Source organism: Eubalaena glacialis, chromosome 4, assembly GCF_028564815.1.
Source record: "Eubalaena glacialis isolate mEubGla1 chromosome 4, mEubGla1.1.hap2.+ XY, whole genome shotgun sequence".
NCBI classification, from domain to species: domain Eukaryota; kingdom Metazoa; phylum Chordata; class Mammalia; order Artiodactyla; family Balaenidae; genus Eubalaena; species Eubalaena glacialis.
Window position 1 is genome coordinate 179,436,893 of NC_083719.1, and position 22,346 is coordinate 179,459,238.

Consider the following 22,346-nt stretch of genomic DNA (forward strand, 5'->3'; position numbering starts at 1 on the left):
CAATTCTCATCACCTCTAATTCACAAACAAGGAAACTGACAAAGTGACGGTTCTAAGGCGCCAAGGAATGAGCGGTTAGGCATCCGACCTGGGACCAAACTCACAGACCTGGCACAAGTTGCCCCCCACGTTAACATAAAAGGGTCTCTGCCCACCCTAGCTGAGCCTTTTTAGACAAGCCCTACGGGTCGCGTGCAGGGCCATGCCCTGCCTCTATTTCCGATCCGCTACACCCAGGCTGGATCGCACAATCGTCGTTGCGCGCGGGGTACTCTGGGAAAACCGCAGGAAGGACCCGGCCGCCTCCACTACAGTTGTCTTAACTTTTGCCTGAGAAGAATGTACCATCGTGTCTTATTTTTGTACTTTGCCCCCCCCCCCACTAGCGTTTGAGACTAGAAGTGGAGGCTTTGCAAAGTCTGTAGAAAGTGTTTTCAGGTGCATCAGGCATTCATTAGGGCAGCTATGCTCTCAGGGGGTCCTTCACTCCTGGCTCCGCGGGCTTCGGACAACGGGCAGAAGCGGCTGCCAATGAGCCCCGCCGAGTAGCAGAGGGGGCAGGGCTAACTCTTTAAAGGAACCGCGACCTATTAGCAGACCAGAGGGTGACCCGGATGATGGCGGCCGGCGCGGCCTTAGCCTTGGCCCTGTGGCTACTATTGCCGCCAGTGGGGGTGGGAGGGGCAGGGCCCCCGCCGATCCAGGACGGCGAGTTCACGTTCCTACTGCCTGCGGGGCGGAAGCAATGTTTCTATCAGTCCGCGCCGGCCAACGCAAGCCTTGAGACTGAGTACCAGGTAGAGGGTCCCGGGCCGTAGAGCGAGCGGAGCCAGGGAGAGAGGGCGTGGCCATACAGACCAAGCAATGCATGCATTGAAGAGGGAAGGAGGAGGAGCCCGTGCGTAGGAGCGCGGGGGCGGAGCCAGGGAGAGCTAGGCGGAGGGGCCGGGGACAGCGCGTGGGAGCGGAAATGATGGGAATAATGGCAGAAGGCGGGGCTAGAGTGGGGCAGCGGGGAGGCGGGGCCATCGGGAGAACGAGGGAGCGCTTCAGAAGGCAGGACCCTAGCGAGTGGGCGTGGCCAAAGGGGTTGGGTCGATTGCGGGAGTTGCGAGGCGAGACCAGAATGCTGTACAAGAAAGGGCGTGGCCAACCTGAGAATTTCTCGGGGGTTGGGCTAAGAGAAGGCGGCTGGGCTCCGTCTTCTCATTTGGGGTGTGGCCAAGCCGGGACGTGGTCTCTAGGGGGGGCGTGACCAGATAAAAGAGCCGGTCCTGAGGCCATCAAATCAATGGGGGCGGAGTCAAGGCAAGGGGCGCGGCCAGAGGCAGGGGAGAGGGGCGGGACTGGCTTGCAGGTGTAGGTGTCAGAGCTCAGGTAGGCCCCTGGTGGTGGTCGGTACGGGTCTGTGCGGGTCGGCCGAGCCCTGGCCTTCTCTGGCAGGTGACCTTGGCCTACCCCTAGCCCTCCACCCGCTCTTACCTGACCCCCAGGTGATCGGAGGTGCTGGGCTGGACGTGGATTTCACTCTGGAGAGCCCTCAGGGAGTGCTGCTGGTCAGTGAGTCCCGCAAGGCAGACGGTGTGCACACGTGAGTTAAGTCCTGATGGCTGCCCAGGTTCAGTTACAGCCCTGCCCCTCACCAGCGGCCTCGGGTTACCACCCTGCCTGCCTTGAAAAGTCTGGCTGGCCGGCCACTCAGGGTCATGTCTGTGTGTCTGTCTGCGCAGGGTGGAGCCCACGGAGGCCGGGGATTACAAGCTGTGCTTTGACAACTCCTTCAGCACCATCTCAGAGAAGCTGGTGTTCTTTGAACTCATCTTTGACAGCCTGCAGGATGATGAGGAGGTGGAGGGTTGGGCAGAGGCTGTGGAGCCCGAGGAGATGCTGGATGTCAAGATGGAGGACATCAAGGTGCGCCCAGGCCAAGCTGGGGCCACTCCTCCCAGATCTCTGGCATTGGACCCTACCCTCTCACCTTGACTGGGGTCCGCCTTTGGCCCTGACCCCGCCTTTCCTACATAATGGTGCCCCCAACCTAGTAACAGTAGAACATTTCTAGGTGTAAACCTTGTTCTAAGGGCTTAAGTAACTCATTAAATCTCCATAACCACCTTATATATAGGAAGTGTGCTCTAATTATCCCACATTTTACAGTTGGGGAAACTGATGCACAAAATGGCTAAGTAACTCTTCTAAGGCCACACAGCCAGCAACTGACAGAGCCAATATTTGAACCCAAGCAGTCTGGCTTCACCTACTGCTATTTATTAATCACTAATATGTTCTTCGTACTTAATTAGGCATTCAGGAATTTCCCCGGCAGTCCAGTGGTTAGGACTCCAAGCTTCCACTGCCAGCGGCCGGGGTGCGATCCCTGGTTGGGGAACCAAGGTCCCGCAAGCCATGCCGCACGGCCAAAAATAAAATTAGGTATTCAATTCTCATGGCAACGCTGAGGTTTAATTCTGAGGAGGAAACTGAGGCCCAGAGAGGTTATTTACTTGCTTATGGTCACACAGCCGTTGAGTGGCAGAGGGATATAGACTCAGGCAGCCTGGCCACTGAGTCTGTGCTCTCAGCTGTCTCCCCCTCTCCCCGCAAACATGAACTCTCACCCCATTCTGCAGGACAAAACCTTGACCTGCTTCTCCCTCTGTGCCGTAGGAGTCCATCGAGACCATGAGGATCCGGCTTGAGCGCAGCATCCAAATGCTGACTCTGCTGCGGGCCTTTGAGGCACGTGACCGCAACCTGCAAGAGGGCAACCTGGAGCGGGTCAACTTCTGGTCGGCCGTGAACGTGGCCGTGTTGCTGCTCGTGGCTGTGCTGCAAGTCTGCACGCTCAAGCGCTTCTTTCAAGACAAGCGGCCCGTGCCTACGTAGCCCGCTGCCATGGAAGAACAGGCGAAAAGGAGGAGCAGCAAGGCGCATGCGTGTGAGACTTGGAGGGGGTCCCTTCCCCAGCTTAGTTTCCTACGGGAGGGGAGGCTGTGCAGTTCGGGCCTGAGGTGTGGGCCCCCCTGCATCTCCTCCCTTCAGGGGCCGGGTAGGGAACACCAGCTGGCTTGCAGACATGGGCGCTCCAGGAGGGGTGGCTTAGCACCCAGAAATTGTGCATGGGGGGCACTGCAGCGTTCGAATGCAACCCTTGGGTTTTCTGGCCCTGCCTCTGTCCCCTACTGTAACGTGCCTTAGCCGGAGTCTTCCAGCCTGCACCAGCCCTACGTGGTGAAGACGGGGCCCAGGAAGCAAACTCCCCCTTCCCTTCGCCACTGGCCCTCCAAGCCAGGTCCCGGTAGGAGGGGCTTGCTGCTGTGGGACGCCATGCCTTCCTTCTTCTCCTTGTGGCTCCACCTGAGGCCTGTGCTACTGCTGGGGGTGGCCTGCTCGTGCCAGGGGCTGGGAAGCAGACGTGGCCGCAGTGTTCTTGCGAGAACAGTCACTTTATTGACAGGAAGGGGCCCGGCCCCTCGGCCCAGCTGGAGGCAGGCTGGGTGTGAGGTCTGGTAACAGAACTCCAGGAGCGGGGCCTCCAAGACCACCCGCCCCTCCCGCTGTCCCTGCAGGGGCCCCAGACAGGGCTGAGGGGTGGCCTCAGCCAAAGCCTGCACAGGAGCCTCATGGAACAAAGGGCGGTCTGGCCTGGGCACCAGAGTCAATAAATTATGGTCAGAAAAATCACAGAGCCTGGTGATTGGGCCACAGGGACACCAGCCGGGACAGACCTGCCCCCAAGGGGGCAGCAAGGCAGGCGGGAGGGGTCTCCCACGAAGCTCAGAAGAAAGGTCGGGCAGGAGCTGATGGAGGTGGTCGCCTGGGCACAAGAGAAAAATCAGAAAGCAAAGTTTAACTGTGTCCCCGGCTGGGCTGGAAGGCCTGTGCCCCCAAGAGGGCGAAGGGGACCTCTGGGGAAAGTCCTCAGGAGACTGCGGGTGGGGAGGGGGCCTGACTGCGGCACAGTCTGGGGCGCAGGGCCAGGAGGCCCTCTCCCCTCAGTAATTGCGACGCCTGCCACAGGCCCCCGTCCTGGCCTCTATTACCAGTGCCGTCTGGGGTGTAGCTGGGGGGACAGCCAGGCCTGTGTGTGTGTGGATATGTTAAGGAAAGTAAAAGCTCTCCCCTCCAGAAGTGAACCCTCTCCACAAGAGCAGTGCCATTTGAGGTGCAGGTGGGAGGGGGAAGGGGGAAGGCCAGCAGCCCCCGTCCTCAGCCTGAAGGTAAACACAAAAGGCCCACACAGCAGCCACCAGAAGCGTCTTCCCTTTATTTTAGTTTATTAATAGGATACAGAGTGCAGGCACTTACAGTGGTCAAACCGAGCGAGCGAGAAGGTCTGCTCACAGAGAGGCCACCTGGGCCCGACCCGTGGGGGAGGCCTGAGTGGGAGCCCAGAGGCCCCCGAAGCTTCCCCACCCACTCAGCCCTGAGCCCAGGCTGCCCTGGGGACCCAGGAGGAGGAGATGGCCCAGGGAGGAGAGAGCGAGGTTGGCCGGGCCGAGTGTTCCGGACCTGGGAAAGGCACCTCCGGCAGCCGAGGCTGGGCCGTGCGGTTAATACGGCCAAGGAAGGAATATGTACAACTTGGGCGGGCGGGTAGCGCTGGCCCACTGGGCCTGGCTCGCCACTGGGAGCTCCCACTGCTGAGAAGCAGACACACTCCTTGTGCCCCAGCAAGGACTGGGGGGTATGGACACCCTCGGTGCCGTTTCTAGAAGGCCTGGCCTACTCAGGCTTTCCTGGCCAGAGAAGCCCCTGGGTAAGCACCACCACCCCAGCCTGGACGCCTCATTCAAGATGGCACTCGGGACGCAGCTGCCGCCTCTGCTACCTGAGACCCCATCCCCGAAAGTGCAACACCCCGGCTCCCCTCGTCCTGGGGCTCCAGGGCCCCTCCATTCAGTGCTGTGTCCAGCTGGGGATGGGGGCCAGGCCAGCCCCTGACTGGGGCCAGGGTTAGGGAAGAGTCAGGGGCTGCCTGCAGGGAGCCTGGTCCCGCGCGGGGACTGGAGGGCCAGGGGTGGCGGTGGATGGGCCCGGACCACCGAAGCTCCTGCACCGAGGGTCCTGCTCGAGGACCCCCGAGAACATGCCGCCCGCAGCCTAGTCGAGCAGGGATGGCTCGGCTGGGCGGATAATGGTGGGCCGGCTGGGCGCAGCAGGGGGTCTTCTGCTGCAAAGAGAATAGAGACAGACGGGGAAGGGGAGAGGGCAGTGAGGCCGGAAGCAGGGCAAGGAGGAGGACCCAGGCCCCACCACCGCTGCCCCAGGCTGCTGCCCGAAGCCGGCTGCTCCTCTAAAGGCTGCTAGGGTGCTGGAAAGGAGTGTGCCAAGCCTGGACATCAGTACCCCTGCCATGACTCCCTTGCTCTGTGACCCTGGGCAAGTCCCCCACCCGCCCTGGACCTCAGGTTACTCACAGGAGAAGTGGGGAGGAAAGACCCTGGCCTGCAGGGTGGGGAGAGGCAGGGCCGGCACAGGCAGTGACTGACGTGCGTATCCTCAGAAAGGGAACAGGTCAAAACCGGAAGAAGGGGCCCCGTGGGAGGGGACCCAAGCTACGTGACGGGCGCATTTGCTCACAAAGAGGACAGGCCTGAGAGCCTGGGAGTCACCCTGACTCCACCACTCTGTGAATTTGGCCTCTCTGGGTCTCAGTTTCCCCACCGGCCCAATGGGGACGCCAGTGACTCCTCCACTCCCTGCAGGGCACAGGCTGGTGGCTCTAGGTGGCAGGCGGCGAGGGGGTCCGGCCTTACCTGGGAACTCCGGGGGGGATGCCGGGTGGAATCCGAGCTGGCCGAGATGGGATCTGAGGCGGGGCTGAGAAGGGGTCATTGTTGGCAAACACGCTGGGGTGGGGTCCGGGCCGGGATGGGATGGGGGGCGCTGAGAAGGAGGCTGCTGCCCCCACCGGCACAGGAATCAGGGGGGGCCCCGGGGTGGAGCCCCTCACTGCTGGGGGCCGGCCTGGGGGGTGCATGCTGGACACAGGCCGGCGCTGCGGAGTGGGGCTGTGGAGGAAGGAGAGGGTGTGAGCTGAAGATGGGGGGTGGCAGCACTGGCCGCATCCGTGTGGCCGCGGAAGCCCGAGGTGGGGCATGGGGTGCTGGCCACGGTGGCCTCCTCTGTAACATGGGCTGGCACCAGCTACCACCCAGCCAGATGCAGGTGAGTGCCCGGTCCTGGGCGTGGGGCAGCGCAGATACACTGGGCCCCTCCGTCCAGCCCCAAGACCTGAGCCAAGGGGCAGCACCTGTCCTCAGCTGCGAAGGGCTCCTGCTTCCCTCTGGCCTCGTTCCCTTGGGCATTCCCCTCTCACTGGCCCCACTCGGGCCTCCCCCGCTCCTCCAATCCCCCCTCTATAGCCAAAGATCCTTTCAGAGCCCAGCCCTGCCCTTCAGATCAGGTCCAAATGCCTCCAGAGGCTACAAGGCCCACAGGCCTCTGTCCCAGGTGCCCCCCACCACAGGCTCCCCTCTGGGGCCAAGCACTTGATGCCCCTCAGGCTGGCTGCTGTGCCCTCTCCCCGAGGAACTCCAAGGCTCCCCGAGGGCTCAGTAGGGCTGGCACCTTCTGAGATTTCCCTGACCAATCCTCTCTCCTCCCACTATCTGTCCTGTCACTGGTTAGATGTCCCTGCCCAATGCTCTGACTTGCCCATGCCAGGGCCTTATTTCCATCTCAGCTCCAGGGTGGACAGGGCGGGGGATGCTGGTTACACCCTCCACGTGTCCCTCCAGTTCCCCCCCGCCCGCCATTCTCAGCTATGCTCTGTGCCCCAGGAGGCTCACCACTATGGCCGGGGTTGCCCAGGCCCCTTGCCCTCTCTGGCTTCTGTTTGGGGCTTAACCAATGGAAGGCACCAGGAGACAGGCGGGCCTTTAACCCTCTGTCTCCAGTCCCTTCAGGCCTAGGCGGGGAGGCAGTCCCACACTGTGGCTAGCCCTGGGTGCTGAGCCATCCGTGGTCAGGGCCCCTGCACCCCGCCCACCCATGGGTTGTGCCCTGATGGACACATGGGGGCGTGGCAGGGGGTGGAGCTGGGATCCCGCAGGCAGCAGCCTCTGCAGCCTGCAGGTGACCAGGCCTCGCAGACCTGTGGCTGCTGGTGCTCTGGAGCCAGGTGTCATCAACGGGCGGGGGCACGGGCGTGGACACCGTGCTGGTGCTGATGTCCCCGATGATGCTGAGCGCCTCCTTGAGCGCGTGGTACATGCGCAGCATGTCATCCCGCCGCTGGGCCTGGTCAGCCGACTCCTCCATGAGGCTGCTCTGGTCCGCCGATGAGTACAGGTAGGCCAGCAGCTCATGGTGGATGAAGGCCTTCGTCTGAGGGCAAGGGTTGGAGAGGTCAGGGCTTCCCACCACACCAGCCAAGAACTCAGCCAGCCTTGCGAATGGCCAGAAGAGCCTCCAGCGTGTTGGGCGGGGCTTCGTCTTTCACCTGACTGTAGAACATGGGAGATACTTACAAGGAGGTGAGCTTTCCACTCAGTTGTCTCCCGAGTCCCTCAGCGGTGCTTGCAAGCGTTCTTCCAACCCATTTCATCAGATTCTTGTGAAACTTATTCCTAGAATCTTATCTTTTTTTTTTTTTTTTTTCCCCTTCCACATGGCTTGTGGGACCTTGGTCCCCTGACCAGGTATTGAACCCAGGTCCTTGGCAGTGAAAACGCGGAGTCCTAACCACTAGAATGCCAGGGAATTCCTGAATCTTATCTCTTTTATTGCTATCTTTTCTCCCATTATATCTTTTTTTTTGGCTGCACTGGGTCTTCGTTGCTGTACGTGGGCTTTTCTCTAGTTGCAGCGAGCAGGGGCTACGCCTTGTTGAGGTGCGCGGGCTTCTCATTGCGGTGGCTTCTCTAATGGAGCACGGGCTCTAGTAGTTGTGGCTCGCGGGGTCTAGAGAGCAGGCTCAGAAGTTGTGACGCACGGGCTTAGTTGCTCCGCGGCATGTGGGATCTTCCCGGACCAGGGCTCGAACCAACGTCCCCTGCGTTGGCAGGCGGATTCTTAACCACTGTGCCACCAGGGAAGTCCCTCAGTTACTTTTCTTGGGATTTCTAAGTATACATGTTCATGTTTACATACAAATAGTTTTTCCTATCCTTTTTGATGTTCACACCTTTAAATTATTTTTCTTGGGACCTCCCTGGTGGCGCAGTGGTTAAGAATCCGCCTGCCAATGCAGGGGACATGGGTTTGATCCCTGGTCCGGGAAGATCCCACATGCCGCAGAGCAACTAAGCCTGCACGCCACAACTACTGAGCCTGCGCTCTAGAGCCCACGAGCCACAACTACTGAGACCACGTGCCACAACTACTGAAGCCCATGCACCTAGAGCCCGTGCTCTGCAACAAAGAGAAGCCACTGCAATGAGAAGCCCGTGCACCGCAACCAAGACCCAACGCAGCCATAAATAAATAAATAAATAAATAAATAAATAAATAAATAAATAAATAAATAAATAAATAAATAAATAAATTTTTCTTGTCTAACTGCATTGCCTAGTCACCCTACAAGAAGATTAAATGAAAGTGGAAATGGCCAACTTGTTCTTGATTTTGGAGGGGATGCTTCCAGAGCTTCCCCATTAAGGGCAAGAGTGGTTTTGAGACTGAAATATCAATTCAATGGATGTATGAGATCTCATAAGAGGAGTCTCCTTCTACAATTGTCCTTTTAAGAATGGATGTTGGGGACTTCCCTGGTGGCGCAGTGGTTAAGAATCCGCCTGCCAATGCAGGGGACACGGGTTCAAGCCCTGGTCCAGGAAGATCCCACATGCCGCGGAGCAACTAAGCCCGTGCACCACGACTACTGAGCCTGCGCTCTAGAGCTTGCGAGCCACAACTACTGAAGCCTGTGTGCCTGGAGCCCGTGCTCCGCAACAAGAGAAGCCACCGCAATGAGAAGCACGCGCACCGCAACGAAGAGTAGCCCCCGCTCGCCGCAACTAGAGAAAGCCCGCGTGCAGCAACAAAGACCCAACGCAGCCAAAAATAAATAAATAAATTAATTAAAAAAAAAAAAGAATGGATGTTGATCGCTAATTATAAGAGAAGTGCAAATTAAGACTACAATGAAGTATACCTCATACCAGTCAGAATGGCCATCATCAAAACATCTACAAATAATAAATGCTGGAGAGAGTGTGGAGAAAAAGAACACTCCTACACTGTGGGTGGGAAAGTAAATTGGTGCAGCCACTATGGAAAACAGTATGGAAGTTCCTTAAAAAACTAAAAATGGAATTACCATAAGACCCAGCAATCCCACTCCTGGGCATATGCCCAGACAAAACTATAACTGGAAAAGATACATGCACCCCTATGTTCATAGCAGCACTATTTACAATAGACAAGACATGGAAGCAACCTAAGTGCCCATCGAGACATGAATGGATAAAGAAAATGTGGTGTATATATACAATGGAATATTACTCAGCCATAAAGAAGAATGGATATGACATCACTTATATGTGGAATCTAAAATATGATACAAATGAATTCATTTATAAAACAGAAACAGACTCACAGACATAGAAAACAAACTTATGGTTACCAAAGGGGAAAGGGTGGAGGGATGGATAAATTAGGAGTTTGGGATTAGCAGATACAAACTACTATATATAAGATAAACAACAATGTTGTACTGTATACTGCAGGGAACTATATTAAATATCCTATAATAAACTATAATGGAAAAGAACATGAAAAAAATACATATATGGATGGATGAATTTTCTCAAACTTTCAACATGTACAAAGATGACAGTGCTGGATAGTTTTTCATTTGCGAACCACGTAAATGCACTAGCTAGTCAAACATTTAAATTCTGAAAAACGAGTAAAGGGGAAAATAAAATATAACCTAAAGTTACAGTGAAAACTCCTTTGTCCACTCTGGCCTCCTTAGGCCCCCTGAGTTCTCCCTCTAGGGAGCAACTGGTCACTAGGTCCTTGTACAAACTTCCAGATTTCTAGGCATATTATAGATAGATAGATAATTTCCCTTCCGTTTTTACACAAATGGAGCCTTTCTGATCATTCTGTTATGCTCTATACCTTTTCTGTTTTAATAAAGTTATTATAGACCTGGAGATAGTTCTCATCCTTTTGTTTTTTGGTATTTTTTCCAATAGATTGGATATTTATTTAACGGATTCTAGGAAATTGATAGAGATTTCTAATCTTTGGCCACTATAAAACACGCTGAAAAGAATAACCATGTACATGCTCAATTTGCATGTTGGCAAACGTCTCTGTGGGAGAAATCCCTGCAAGGAGAACTGCTGGGTCAAAGCATACATGAATTTAAAAGTTCATAGCTGCAGCAAATCCCATCTATATGTGAACAAGGTAGTAGGACACCCATGAAACTTAACACTGACCACCACTGAAGAAGAGACTGGGAAGAATGGAGTGAAAGGGAAGGGACATAGGATTTTTGCTTTAGACTCTGTCGTATTTAGAGGTTTTATAGTCACAACATAAACTGAACCTGGGTTACATAGCTTTCTGAGTGCCTAGTGCTGAGCCCAAGGCCTGAGCCCTCCCAGCAGCCTGGAGCAGGAGACATCAGTACAGCTGCACTTCACCGAAGAGAAGCCTGATACCCTGAGAGGCTCAGGAGCCCGGGGGTAGCAGGTAATGCCCTGGGGTGAAGGCAGGCCGGGCTGCAGGCCACCAGGAGGCCAGAGTTGGGGACAGACTCAGCCTGGGTTTGAGTGACTTGGGTCAGGCTTCTTGACCTCTCTGGGCCTCTGTTTTCCTGTCTATAAAATGGGGATGATAGCAGGCCCTCTCCCAGGGTTACTGTAAGGCTGGAAAACTTTAGAGAAAGTGCACAAGCGTGGTGGTAGCTTCAATGACCCGATTAAACGGGAGTGTGAGCCCCGTGTGTCTGTACCTTCCCATTTCCCAAGAGAGGCTGGGGATCCTGATTGTGTTGTTTAAAAGGTGGTGAGACTCACTCTCATTTCTGATTTTATACAGACTGTGTTCAGCCCAAATCTGGCTGCGGCTGCCCCCGTCTTGGGGGAAGGGGGACCCGGAGGGGCAGGCACTCACATTGTTGATCATGAGGTGCATGATGGTCTTTGGCATGAGGTCACGGATGGACTTGTTGATGATGGCCACATAGGAGTCCACCAGGTTGCGAATGGTCTCCACCTGCCGCTCCAGCTGCGGGTCCATGGAGAAGGTGTTCTCCTGGGCTCCGTCCTCATTTTCTGCCTGCAATCGGGGAGGGGAGGCCATGTGGGGTGACTGCAGCCTGAGTCCAGCGTGGGGAGCCCCCCTCCTCTGGGGATTGCTTGCCCTACCCGACCCGCAGCTGACCCTCTGGGGCTGGCCCCTCATGGCCGCGTTGGCACCACGTGGCCCTGCCTGTCCCTGGGCTGAGCTGCCCGGACCTGGGGGTGACCACAGTCTAAGGTGGGCTAGTGCCTCTCACCTGGGGATGGGAACAACAACATGTTAATTTGGGGGCCATGTTCACTCCGCCTCAAGGACAGGAAAAAAGGAGAGAGAACAAAGCAGACAGGATCCCGGTCCAGGTGTGTCCCTGTCCTTGACTTTAGTTGGAGAACCTTCTGGGCGCTGATGACAGAACCCTCTCCAGCCCTTTCTGCTCTGTCTGCTCAAGAGGGTATGGGCTACATGCCCTCAGAGAGTGCTGGCAAACACAGCCTGAAATGACCCATCCCGTGAGATGCCGGCCGCCCTTCTTCTCCCAGGTGGGGTCAGCTCATCCCAAGGTGTGCCGGCCGGGCAGGGCACTCCTCACCTGGTCCTTCTCAGGGTAGACCCCGGCTCGGAGGAATGAGGCCTTCCAGCTGTCCACGTCCTCCTGGGAGTCACAGGCCAGCTCAATCTGCCGCAGGTCCTTGTAGACGTTCCTGTGGTGAGAGGGAGGGAGGGAAAGGCGCATGCTTGACCCTGCCCGTGGGCCCGGTGGGTGCACTGAGCTGGAGCTCAGGCTCTGGGGTTGGCCTGACTGACCAGGATTCACCCCTGACCGGGGGCACTCACGACCAGAGGCCCCAGGATGGCAGCAGCCCCTGCACCCCATTGGGCTGATGGAGGCACCGTGAATTCGTGCCTGTAACACCCAAAACCGTGCCGAGAGCAGGGCGTGTGCTCAGCCAAGAGTCTGCATCTAGCGGCATCTGCAGTGTTTTGTTTGTGGGCTCAGCTACTCCTCTCCTTCCCCTGGGAACTGCCCATCCCCTCCTTTATGCTCTCCTGGGGGAGCCAAAGGCTGCCAAGGACCCCTCCAGAAGTGGGCAGTGACCCACGACACCCTCCGCCAGTTGGGGAGCTCCCATCAAGGTGTTTCTAGAGAGGCTACAGCGGCATCATCCAAAAGAATGTTCTGGCCTGACGCAGTAGCCACGAGCCACAGGTGGCTTCTTTCTGAGCATCAGGAATGGGGCCAGCGTGGCCGAGAAAGTGAATGTAAAATTTTATTTTATTTCCATCAATTTACATTTAAGTAGTCACATGTGGAAATCCAAAAAAGAGGGGATGTATGTATACGTATAGCTGATTCACTTTGCTGTACAGCAGAAACTAACACAACATTGTAAAACAACTAAACTCCAATCAAAAATTAATAAAAATAAATAAACAGTCACATGTGGCCAGTGGCTACTGCCTTGGACAGTAAAGGTCCAGCATGTGCCCCGATTCCTGGGAGGGAGGTGGAGCTGGCCAGGGCAGGACTGAAACTCCCAGCAAAGGCTTGTGAACTGCTGGGCAAATGTGGGTCTGTGAGCGGAAGGTGCAGAGTCAAAAGGCTGGGGGAAAAACGGACAGACACTAACCAGTGTTTATAGGCAGTGTTCTCCATATATAGGCCAGGATCCATGCTACATGCATGCCATCCCGTCCCACAAGGCAGGTGTGACTGAGACGGCCAAGCTGTCCCAAAGTCTTCGAGTGAGATCTGGGTCTGAGGTTAGGCACGGATGGCCTCACAACAGCGCTCAGGCCAACCAGCAGTCAGTGAGTGGCTGCCCTGAGACTTCTGGAAGGAGTTGAGAGCAGGGAAAGGGAGCATGTCTTTGTTGCTCCTCCTCCTCCTTCCTGCTGCCTGGAACATCATCATGATGGCTGGAGTTTGAGCAGCCATCTTGGACAAAGAGGAGGAGAGCTGAGAAATAAGAAGGAGGGCCTGGGCCTGGATGCCTGTGGGGTTGTCCAACCTGCCCCGGATGGTAAAGTCTGGACTTGATTTATATAAAAAAACCCAACTTCTATCTTGTTTCTGCTACTATCATTCTGGGTTTCCTGAACTCACCCCTAAATGATACATTAGGTAATATCTTCACCCTCCTGCTGCACAGGGGATCACAGGGCCAGGGAGGTGGGATGGCTGTCTGGCACTACACAGCCAGGAAGAGCTTCCCAGCAGGCCTGTCCCATCGCAGAACCCAGGTTCTCCCACACACCCTAGGGCTTCTTAGGCAGCGGAGGTGGGGGGTAGGGAGAGATGAGCCTAAAAGAGTTATAAAGGTTTTTGGAGCCAGCTGATGGTCAAAGTGGGTCTCAAGAGTTTTAGGCCAGCCCGGAACAAAGCAGGATAGAACGATTCTTGCACAAAACAGGTGGCTCAGCTGGATTTGGTGCATGTGGATGGGCAGTGGGGAAGGTGGTCCTGGGGCCAGGAGGGAGGATGTCAGTGCCTGCTGGCCAGTCATGAAGAACCACCAGGCCCTGGCTGACAGCTGACCCCTGACTTGGGGGTTCCCTGGATGAGGGTGTGAGTCTGGGCAGGGGCCCTCCTGGGTCCACGATCAGCCCTTCCTCCTGCTCTCAGACCTCCTGCCAACTGGGTCTCTTCCTGAGCTGAGAGAAGTATCTTTGCTTTTGCTAAAGTCTCCCACCAACGCCCCTTGGCATGGGTTTACCGAGAGCCTCCTGGGTCCTTCTCTTCTCTGTTATACTGGCCCAGGGATCTCATCCCATTTAGACTTGAAACACCTCCACGCAACGACAACTCCCCAAATTCACGTTCCTGCCCAGAGCGCACTCCTGAACACCAGTCTCTCATACTTACCTAGCTGGCTCCCCCGCGCCCCACGTGGTGTCTCACAGGCCCCTCTCCCTCAGCATCACCCCAACCCAGCCTCCGACTGGCCCCGAGCCTACTCTGCCTCCGCCTTCCCCATGTCAGCCAATGGCAGCTCAGTCCCTGAGCAACACCTTTCTTGCTCTCATACCCACACCCACCAGGAGTTCAGTCGCTCTACTGGAATCCACCTCTTCCTCCTCTATGTCCTCAGCCCCACTTGGGTCCAGCCCCACCATCTCCCACCTGGGCCAATGCAGGCGTCTCCTCCCTGGTCTCCCACGCTCGCCTCCTGAGCCTGTTCCCCTCGTGGCCACCAGGGGGCGCCGGTGAGCACCAGAGCCGGGTCCCATCCCTCTGCTGCTCAGAACCCTCCACGGCTCCTGGCTCCTGCATGGTTTCATCCTCATCTCTCCCCAGAGGGGCCTCCCCACCCCGCTGACCACCCCACAGAAGCACTTTTCTGTTTCTTGACTGACACCCTTTCTGGAATGTGAGACCCCAGGGTAGGGACTGTTCACAGCAAGTGCTCGGTGGACACTGATGAAGGATTGAACGGGGGCCATCGGTCTCCCTGGGACCTCGGCGGGTGGGGGTCGGGGTCGGGGGCACTCACCTCTGCTCCGTGTTGAAGATGGCGAAGACGTGCTTGTTGGACATGAAGCCCTTCTCCACGTCGCGGATTTTGAGGTTGTCCAGAGGCAGCATGTACTTCTTCTCTTTCTCCTGAGGGTGAAAGGGGAGGGGTCACCCTGGGCTGTTTAACTGAGGCCCTGAGGCTGCCCTGGGCTGGACTCTACCGGGAGGACCACCGCCAACACTTGACGCCTCCCATGCTGCTTTTCCTCGGGTGAACTAGTCTGCCACCGCCCTCCCCCTCGCTTACCTGCCCCAGCCACGCTGGCCCCTGTGACTCTCTGAACATCCCAAGTGGGCTCCTACCCCAGGGCCTTTGCACCTAGCATGCCCCCCCACACCCCCGCCAACAGCGGCCTGGTGCCCTCCTTGCCTCCTTTGTACAGAGGGACCCTCCAGGCGAGGCCTGCCCTGACCCCACCCCAAACTCTCCCCCTACTTTTCCCCTTGGCGCTTCCCCTCACGTAACACAACACACCACGTATCTTTTTTTTTGGCTGCGCCGCGTGGCTTACGGGATCTTAGTTCCCTGACCCGGGATCAAACCCACGCCCTCGGCAGTGAGAGCGCAGAGTCCCAACCACTGGACCAGGGAAGTCTCCCCCGCCACCCCACATATCTTGCTTATTGACCTAGGGTCACCTAGACTGACTCATTGGGTCCTCGGGGGTGGAGACTCCAGCCTGTTTGGTTTACTGCTGATACACAGTGGATGCTCAAAACTGGCCGACTCTGACTCTACCCAGATTCCAACCACTGAGTGAATGAAACCATTAACACGACTACTTCTTCACGACGAGCCTGCAAATGAGTTACCAATATGATCCCATTTTCGAGAGAAAGACAGAGAAAGACAGACAGACAGACAGACGGAGGCATAGAGGGGCAGGCAGTGGGGGCGGGGGAGGGAGCTGGAAAGAGAGGCCCCCTTGAGCTGATGCCTGAGTCCAAAAGCCGGGGTGGCCCTGTTCAGAAAGTGCCAACTGAGTGCTGGGCATGGCGGTCCTGCCGGCTGCCGGGGAAAGCGGCTCAGAGAGGACGCATCTCTCGGTCAAGGGCACGGGCCTGGTGAGTCTCAGAGCTGGGAGTCACACTCCGGAGCCCACCTCCTGTTAGCTAAGCACCTACGATACGCCTGGGCCTGTGCAGATGCATTGCTATTAATCTTTACTGGGGGCGGGGGGAGGAGGTGGCAGCATATTAACTGGGTTTTCTACATCAGGAAACCAAAGCACAGCATCAGGGTACCCCCCCCCGCCGCCCCTCCCCGACTCCCACTCGACCCACAGCAGCTCTCAAGGACTGAGGGGAAGTGCTGCTTGTCCGGCAGCTCATGGAGCCCTCTCACACATCCCTGCCAGGGAAGCGTCGCGCTCAGAGAGGGAAGCGGGCCACCCAGGGCCACGCAGCAGGTGGAGTGGGCCACGGTGGGATTCAGAAGCCAGGTTCTCCCCACTGCCCTCCTGGTCTTTGACCTCCCGGGCATCTTTGGAGAAGAGAGACCTGCCCCCCTCACACAGCAGCTCACTTCTTTTCACCCGTCCTACCCCTGACCTCCGGAAGGCCTCAGAACAAAGCCCAACATGGCGGTTCCTCCCCAAATCAAGAGCAGCCACAGTGGTGGCGGGGAAGGGGCCCAGGGGCCCCCCAGAGGGTGGAGGGCCACTTGGAGTTTCAGGACTACTCAACGGGAGGCAGGAGCGAGTGGCAGGCTCGGTACGTGGGCTCAGTCCTGACTGAGGTGTTAGGAGCTCAGCTGGGCCCAGCCCCTCCCCAGCCATGTGCCCTTGGGCAAGCCACTGCCCCTCTCTGCCTCAGTTTCCTCAGCTGTCAAAGACGGGTAGGAGTCTCGTCCTCCTGGTGCAAGGTGAGGACGGACACTGTGAAAGTCCCGAGCACATGCCCACCCCAGAGCTGGTGCTTGCGAGGCGCCAGGGGTTTTCTTTTGTCTGTCTGTCTGTCACTCTTATGCTCCAGGGTCAGTCAGTCCACCGGGCTCTGGGCAAGCAGAGGAGCCAAGGAGGTGGGAGACCCCATTCATGCTGGGAGCCGGGGCAGGGGAGCAGGGTGCAGGCAGCCAGGGAAAGCGGAGCCCGGGGCCCTCCCACCTCTCAGGGAAGAATTTTGGGGGGCTTCAGAAAGGGCAAGGGCAGGAGTTCCCGGCCCGGAAGTTTGTGAAGAGCCTCTGCTGCCCCCACCCTATCATGTCATGAGGCAGGAAGCTTCCAGTTGGCCGGCTATGGCCAAGTAACTGAGTCACAGTTCTTTCGGGCCCCGAGTGAGACGCCACATCTGGAAGTGTTTATAGCGTGATTCCGCCCAGAGCACAGAGGCTGCCTTCCTGATGCTGCCCGCACGCACGCACACACACTCACACACACACGCACGCACACACGACACAAACACACACTACACAGACACGGAGGCGTGCATGTACCCCGCCCCCACCCCCAAAGAGACCTTCTCCTGCGCACAGAGGCCACGGACCCAAACCCTCCCTCCCGCGCACCACCCCCCCCGCCCGCCTCCCCCTCGCCCTCCCCCACCGCCTCCTTAGGATTTCCTGAAAACCCACAACTTTCTCCAGATGCGCGCTGGCCCCGGCCGTGCCACGTCAGAAGAGACGAAGCAGATCATCGCGGGCGGACCAGTGGCTTCCTCGCCTGCTCGGAGGTGCTGGGGCACTGTGGCCCTGCTGCTGCCCAGGGGGCCCGCGGGACGGACAGCCGGCCCCGCCAACCCAGTGTTCAGACTACCTGTTCAGGGGGCTCTGAATGTGTACAGTAGTCTGCACATTGGTTAGGCTGGGCTCGGGCGAGCGGCGCGTCGGGATGGGCCCCCCACCCAAACTCGCTGCCACCCACGCGGCGAGGCAGACCAGGAGGTGAGTGCCACTGCCCACCGCCCTCCTCCCCACGGGCCGGAGGCCTGGACAGAAGATTCTGGAATAAAGAAGAAGGGCTTGGGCGAGGGTGGTCGCCGGGGAGGAAAAGAGGCGCCGGGGAGAGGCAAAGAGAGCCCCGACACCGGCTGAGGGGTTGGGGGCTCTGGCGGAATCAGTCTCCTATTCCCACCCTCCAGTAACCACCTCCTCTTGTTTATTTTTTTAAATAAAGAAATACTGGTGTCTTGCCTCTCTCTGAGGCTTCTCTACGATGGTGGCCTGACCCCGGGGGTGGCCACCCTGTTGTGTGATTTTCAGGGCCCTTGCTGGGATCCTAATTTGGGGGGGAAGGGGGAGGGTGGGGGACGGACAGACAGACAGACAGACAGGATTTCGCGCCTGCCCCTCCCCGATCTCAGCCCGCTTTGTGTCTGGGGTGTACACAGGGCCCCATTCACAGGTCTGCTGGTTCTCATTACTGCCAGCGGCGCTCGACCCTCCTCCCAACACTGCCCCTGCCTCTGCTCTGGGGCCCCGAGGGAGGGTCTGGGGCTCCTGCTTTCAACCCCTAGATGAAGGAGAAACGAAGGGCCCCTCCTTAAGTCAAAAACTGGGCTCCCGATGGTGCCATACAGCGAATCGCCAGGCTAGGGTTTGGGCCCAGAAGCCCCCTCTCCAACTGCCCCGGGGACCCCCAAAGCCCAAAGGTGCGAACCAGCTCTCAGCATATCTGACAGCTGATGCAGCACAGAGCAGACTGGGTTTCAGACTGCAGGGGAGGAAAGAGAGGGAGAAAAAGTGCAAGCGTCATCCCCACCCACACTGCACCCCGGCCATTTTGAGGAGCGGATCTGGCCACGCAGGTTCCTTGAGGAATGTGCGGTCCCGCCCACCCTCCCTCTGCATCTCGACCCAGGAAGGCGCCAGGGTCCTGGACAACCCCAGTTTAGAAGCAGCCACCCAGGCAAGGTCCCTTGGGGGACTCGGGGCTCCCAAGCCTTCACGACATTCCAGTGCTGAGCCTCCGGCCTCGCGGGGAGTGGGCTGATGACATTCTACTCTTAAACACCCGCCACTTGTTGGAACCGCTTCCTGCTTGGGTAGTGGGGAGTGGTCCAGGTGTGGGGCTGAGGTGCCTCGGGTCAGGGAGCCTGTGTCCTGTACCCACCGCATGGGGACACTTCCCCACGCTGTGACATGGGGGCAAGTCACTGCTCAGAACCTCAGTTTCCTTACCTGACAAAAGGAATGTGAGTATCTACTGAGGAGGAGGAGGAGGAGGAAGAGAGTGCCCTCCGTGTGGGACCATGGCAGGCTCTCCTAGCCAGTGAGCCTGGCACGGGGCAGGGGCTTCATAAACAAGAGAGGGCTACCCAGAGGCGCCAACAGAGTTCTACCTGCCTTGTCTCTGAGCCTGGGTGGAAATACACATGGTTGGGCACAGGCCTGCCTGTGCTGGGATGGGGTCAGCTGCCAGTGAAGCCCCACGTGTGGGGGTCACCCCAAAACCCCAAGGGGGGAGAGCCAGGTAGGGCAGCTCCAGGGGCGACCAGAGAAGCCGGGCCTCTCCTCGCGGGGCACCTGGGCTGGACTGGAGGCTGTGCCATCCCATGTGGGCAAAGCACAGAGCGGAAGCAAAGATTCAGGAGCATGTGAGCAGAGGGGTGCGTGTGCCTTCCTTGTCAGGCACCTCCTCCCCTCCTGTGGCCACGTGGTGATGGGCACGGGGCAGCCATCCTGGGCCACGAGGAGGAGCTACGTGTTACGATGGCCATGGGGGAGGCGGAGCCAGGGCCCTGGCCAGCCTCACGGCACAGGGCTGCCAAGCTCGCCGGGATGTGGGCAAGAAACAGACCACCTCTGTAAGTGCCTTCATTTGGGACCTCTGTCACAGACCCAAATCGATAGCCACCTAATACCACCTTGACGACAGGGAGCGCCTGTGTTGTCTCTCACAGGGCAACCCAGGAAAATGAGAGAAACACAGTGGCCCTCGCTGGTGGCCCCTGGAAGCCTGTGTCAGGGTGGCAACAGGCAGTCACACCAGAGGAATGGCTTCACTCCCAGGCCACTAAGACACAGTACTGTCGTTCTGTTAAGAGAACTAAGCCACACAATGGGCCACTCAGGACGGGAGGATGGGCCGAGGCGGAGGAGGGACCTGCACGGCAGCACCCGGTGGGGCTGCCCGCTGGGCCAGGGGCCAGGGGTGCACTCCCTCACAGCCCCGTCCACAGGCTCAGGGAGACCATGGCACGAGGCAACGTGCAACACCACTTCCTGTGCTCATTATTCCTGGTCCTGTTCCCAGAGGCCTCCCTCATCCTTCTGAGGAGGACAAGCACATGTGGAATGATCTCAAGACAGACACCGTGACTTGTCAGGTGGGGAAACTGAGGCCCAGAGAGGCTAAGGGCCTGGCTGAGCCTGGGTTAGCTGTAGACAATGGAACCCCAGCAGCCTCGCCGTGAACCTGAGTCCCCGACCCCAGGCCGTGCCCCCTCTGAAAGCCCCCCGCCTTGCCATGATTTTGAAGGCTGGGATCAGTTTGGAGCCTCCCCCACGTCCCTTTCCTCCTCAGGGAGCCCAGCCCCCATGAGGCACGACCGCACGGGGGGCCGTGAGGGGCTCGGATATGATGCACAGTGCCTTTGGACACCCTGCGGCCCTGGCTGATACCATCCTAATGGTAAGCTTTGGGGCACGGTGGCGCTCAGGGAGCCTTTCCCGAATGAACAGCAAGTTGAGGGAGCGCCACCCAGAGGAGGGAGGTGTGGAGAGCACGACCCACAACTGCCCAACCGTCGCACCCCTGCCAGCCACTCACCTCCTCATCCTTGTACCACGACAGTGACTCGGCCGTCAGCACAAACCAGTACTCCTTGGAGCCGCCCTTCATCAGGCTGATGTTGTTGATGGTCAGCCAGCCCCTGCGGATCACCTGGCGGGGGGGGGGGGAGGGCGGGGCTCAGCGGGGGACAGCGGCCACCACCCAGCCCGGCCTGCCCCAGCGCGGTGGCCAGCGCCCTCGCCCCCAGCAAGGCGGGAAACCGGGGACCACGGCAGAGACACCTCCAGCCCAAAGCCAGGCAACCCGATTCCAGGCCACCTTGCCCCAAGCACTTCCCAACGGAGACCAACATGGGGCCCTCGGGCGGGCAGACGTGGACTCACTCACAGGCCCCAGGGTGATTGGGAACTGGGTCCCTGGGGAGCCCCTCTGCGCTTGGGGTTAGGTTGAATTAGCACAGGTGGCAAAAGGTACGCCCAGCTGGAAGGGGCCCAGAGGAGGGCATCCCAGGCTTGTGGGGGGGGGGCCATGTCATGTTGGATGTGACTGAAGGAATCACACTTGTCTTGGTGAGACGCGGTACCAGCGACACCCTTGGGCCCTGCCCCTCGCGCCCTGTGGAAGGCGGCTGTGGATGCAGAGCTGGAGGAGTCGCCCAGGCAACGGGGTGGCTCCTTTCAGGGGCCACTGGCAGAGGCTTGATTCTGCTGCCCGGCTCCCCCAGGCAGGTGCTCGGTGGGCACAGGGACCTGCTCTGACCAGGAGTCGAGGCCAGCCCCCGCCCCAGGGCTCCCCTCCCCACAGGCTCTTTTCAGAATATGAGGATGAAGAGACTCCTCCACCCAGAGGGCTGGGGACAAAAGTCTGAGCCCAGGGGACCCGCCAAGGATCATGCCCCACTCTGGCTTTAAGCCACATGGTCCCACTTTTCTCTGACTGGCACATCCGGGTTCTGGGCTGGGAGACCCCCTAGATGGGGCTCGTCTGGCCACTGCTGTCATCTGAGCAGGAGACAGAACCCAGGCCTGCGTGGGGGACTCACCTGACAGCTAAACGCAGGTAGCCTGGGGGAGGCCACACTCCCATGTTCCCCGGGCCATGGAGGCGCTTGTGGGCTGGAGCCTCCCACCACTCTGGACTGGGGACCCCGGGGCAGCGGGAAGCACGAGTCGGCGCAGGCAGGGACGCCCAGGGCCAAGGCAGCGACAAACTGGGCTAAGCTGCAGGAGGTGGGCTGCGAGTGGCCATGGACAGCTGGGAAGGGCTAGCGCTGTAACCCCCAGGGTGGGGTAGGGCTTTGGGGCTGCCTCTGGGGCCCACATGCCTCCCTAGTGGATGGGTCTCAAGAGGGGCTCCATCCTGTCTACTCTGTCCTGCCCCAGGCACACCAGATCTTCACAGGGCCACCACCCGCCTGTGGCTGGAAATGAGCTCTTAAGCCTCAGAGACCAGGAAGGCAGAGGCGGCCACAGAGCGGCCAGGGACCTCTGCACCACATAGAAGTCCCTGCCCAGGCTGTGCCACCGTTGAAATGCCACCTGGCAGCCCGTGCTAAGGCTTCTCCCTCCCTGGGATGACGAGACAGCACCTGGGAGTCTTGTGGCCGTCAGGGAGCAGGCAGAGACTGTCAGCCCCAACAAGGTCATGGTCTCATTCCTGGCAGCAGGGTGACCGACTCACCCTGGCTTCTCCAGGAGGCCCCTAGGTTTAGCCCTCAAAGTCCTGGGAACGCCCTCAGTCCCGGGCAAAGTGGGACGGGTGGTCAGGCCGGGGACGAGGCTGGTCTCCAGACTCAGGCCCGAGGCCGTCCTACAAAGGACCCAGGAAGGAGCCCCTGCATCTGGCAACCACACCCAGCTCCAGAGCTGCGTGGGTGCCTGTCCCCGCCTGTTCCTCGCTCCCCCAGGGGCAGGGTAGGGCCTGCCTTGTCTTAGTCCAGGTCTAGAGTGGGT

At 58.6% G+C, this 22,346-nt stretch overlaps 2 protein-coding genes across 10 annotated transcripts in view; one reads left to right on the forward strand and one right to left on the reverse strand.

Annotated features, from left to right (window-relative positions):
• The first annotated feature begins 507 nt into the window (after positions 1 to 507).
• TMED1 (transmembrane p24 trafficking protein 1) lies at positions 508 to 3,684 on the forward strand. The gene is made up of 4 exons (XM_061190488.1): positions 508 to 797; positions 1,494 to 1,591; positions 1,731 to 1,914; positions 2,668 to 3,684. Exons 1-4 carry the CDS (start codon positions 615 to 617, stop codon positions 2,884 to 2,886), a joined length of 684 nt encoding a protein of 227 aa, XP_061046471.1. The 5' UTR covers positions 508 to 614; the 3' UTR covers positions 2,887 to 3,684.
• Positions 3,451 to 22,346, reverse strand: part of DNM2 (dynamin 2) — a 91,869-nt gene continuing 72,973 nt past the window's right edge. For 4 of the 9 annotated variants that reach the window (XM_061190484.1, XM_061190480.1, XM_061190483.1 and 1 more), the window contains 7 exons: positions 20,431 to 20,544; positions 14,700 to 14,809; positions 11,798 to 11,909; positions 11,080 to 11,244; positions 7,100 to 7,332; positions 5,760 to 6,014; positions 4,248 to 5,173 (listed from right to left, as the gene is read on the reverse strand). In XM_061190484.1, coding sequence (XP_061046467.1) covers positions 5,104 to 5,173; positions 5,760 to 6,014; positions 7,100 to 7,332; positions 11,080 to 11,244; positions 11,798 to 11,909; positions 14,700 to 14,809; positions 20,431 to 20,544 — 1,059 coding nt within the window. In that variant the 3' untranslated portion in view covers positions 4,248 to 5,103. Of the gene's footprint in view, positions 3,818 to 4,247; positions 5,174 to 5,759; positions 6,015 to 7,099; positions 7,333 to 11,079; positions 11,245 to 11,797; positions 11,910 to 14,699; positions 14,810 to 20,430; positions 20,545 to 21,419; positions 22,204 to 22,346 lie in introns of those variants that run through there. The other 5 variants (XM_061190485.1, XM_061190482.1, XM_061190481.1 and 2 more) reach the window with 3 other exon arrangements.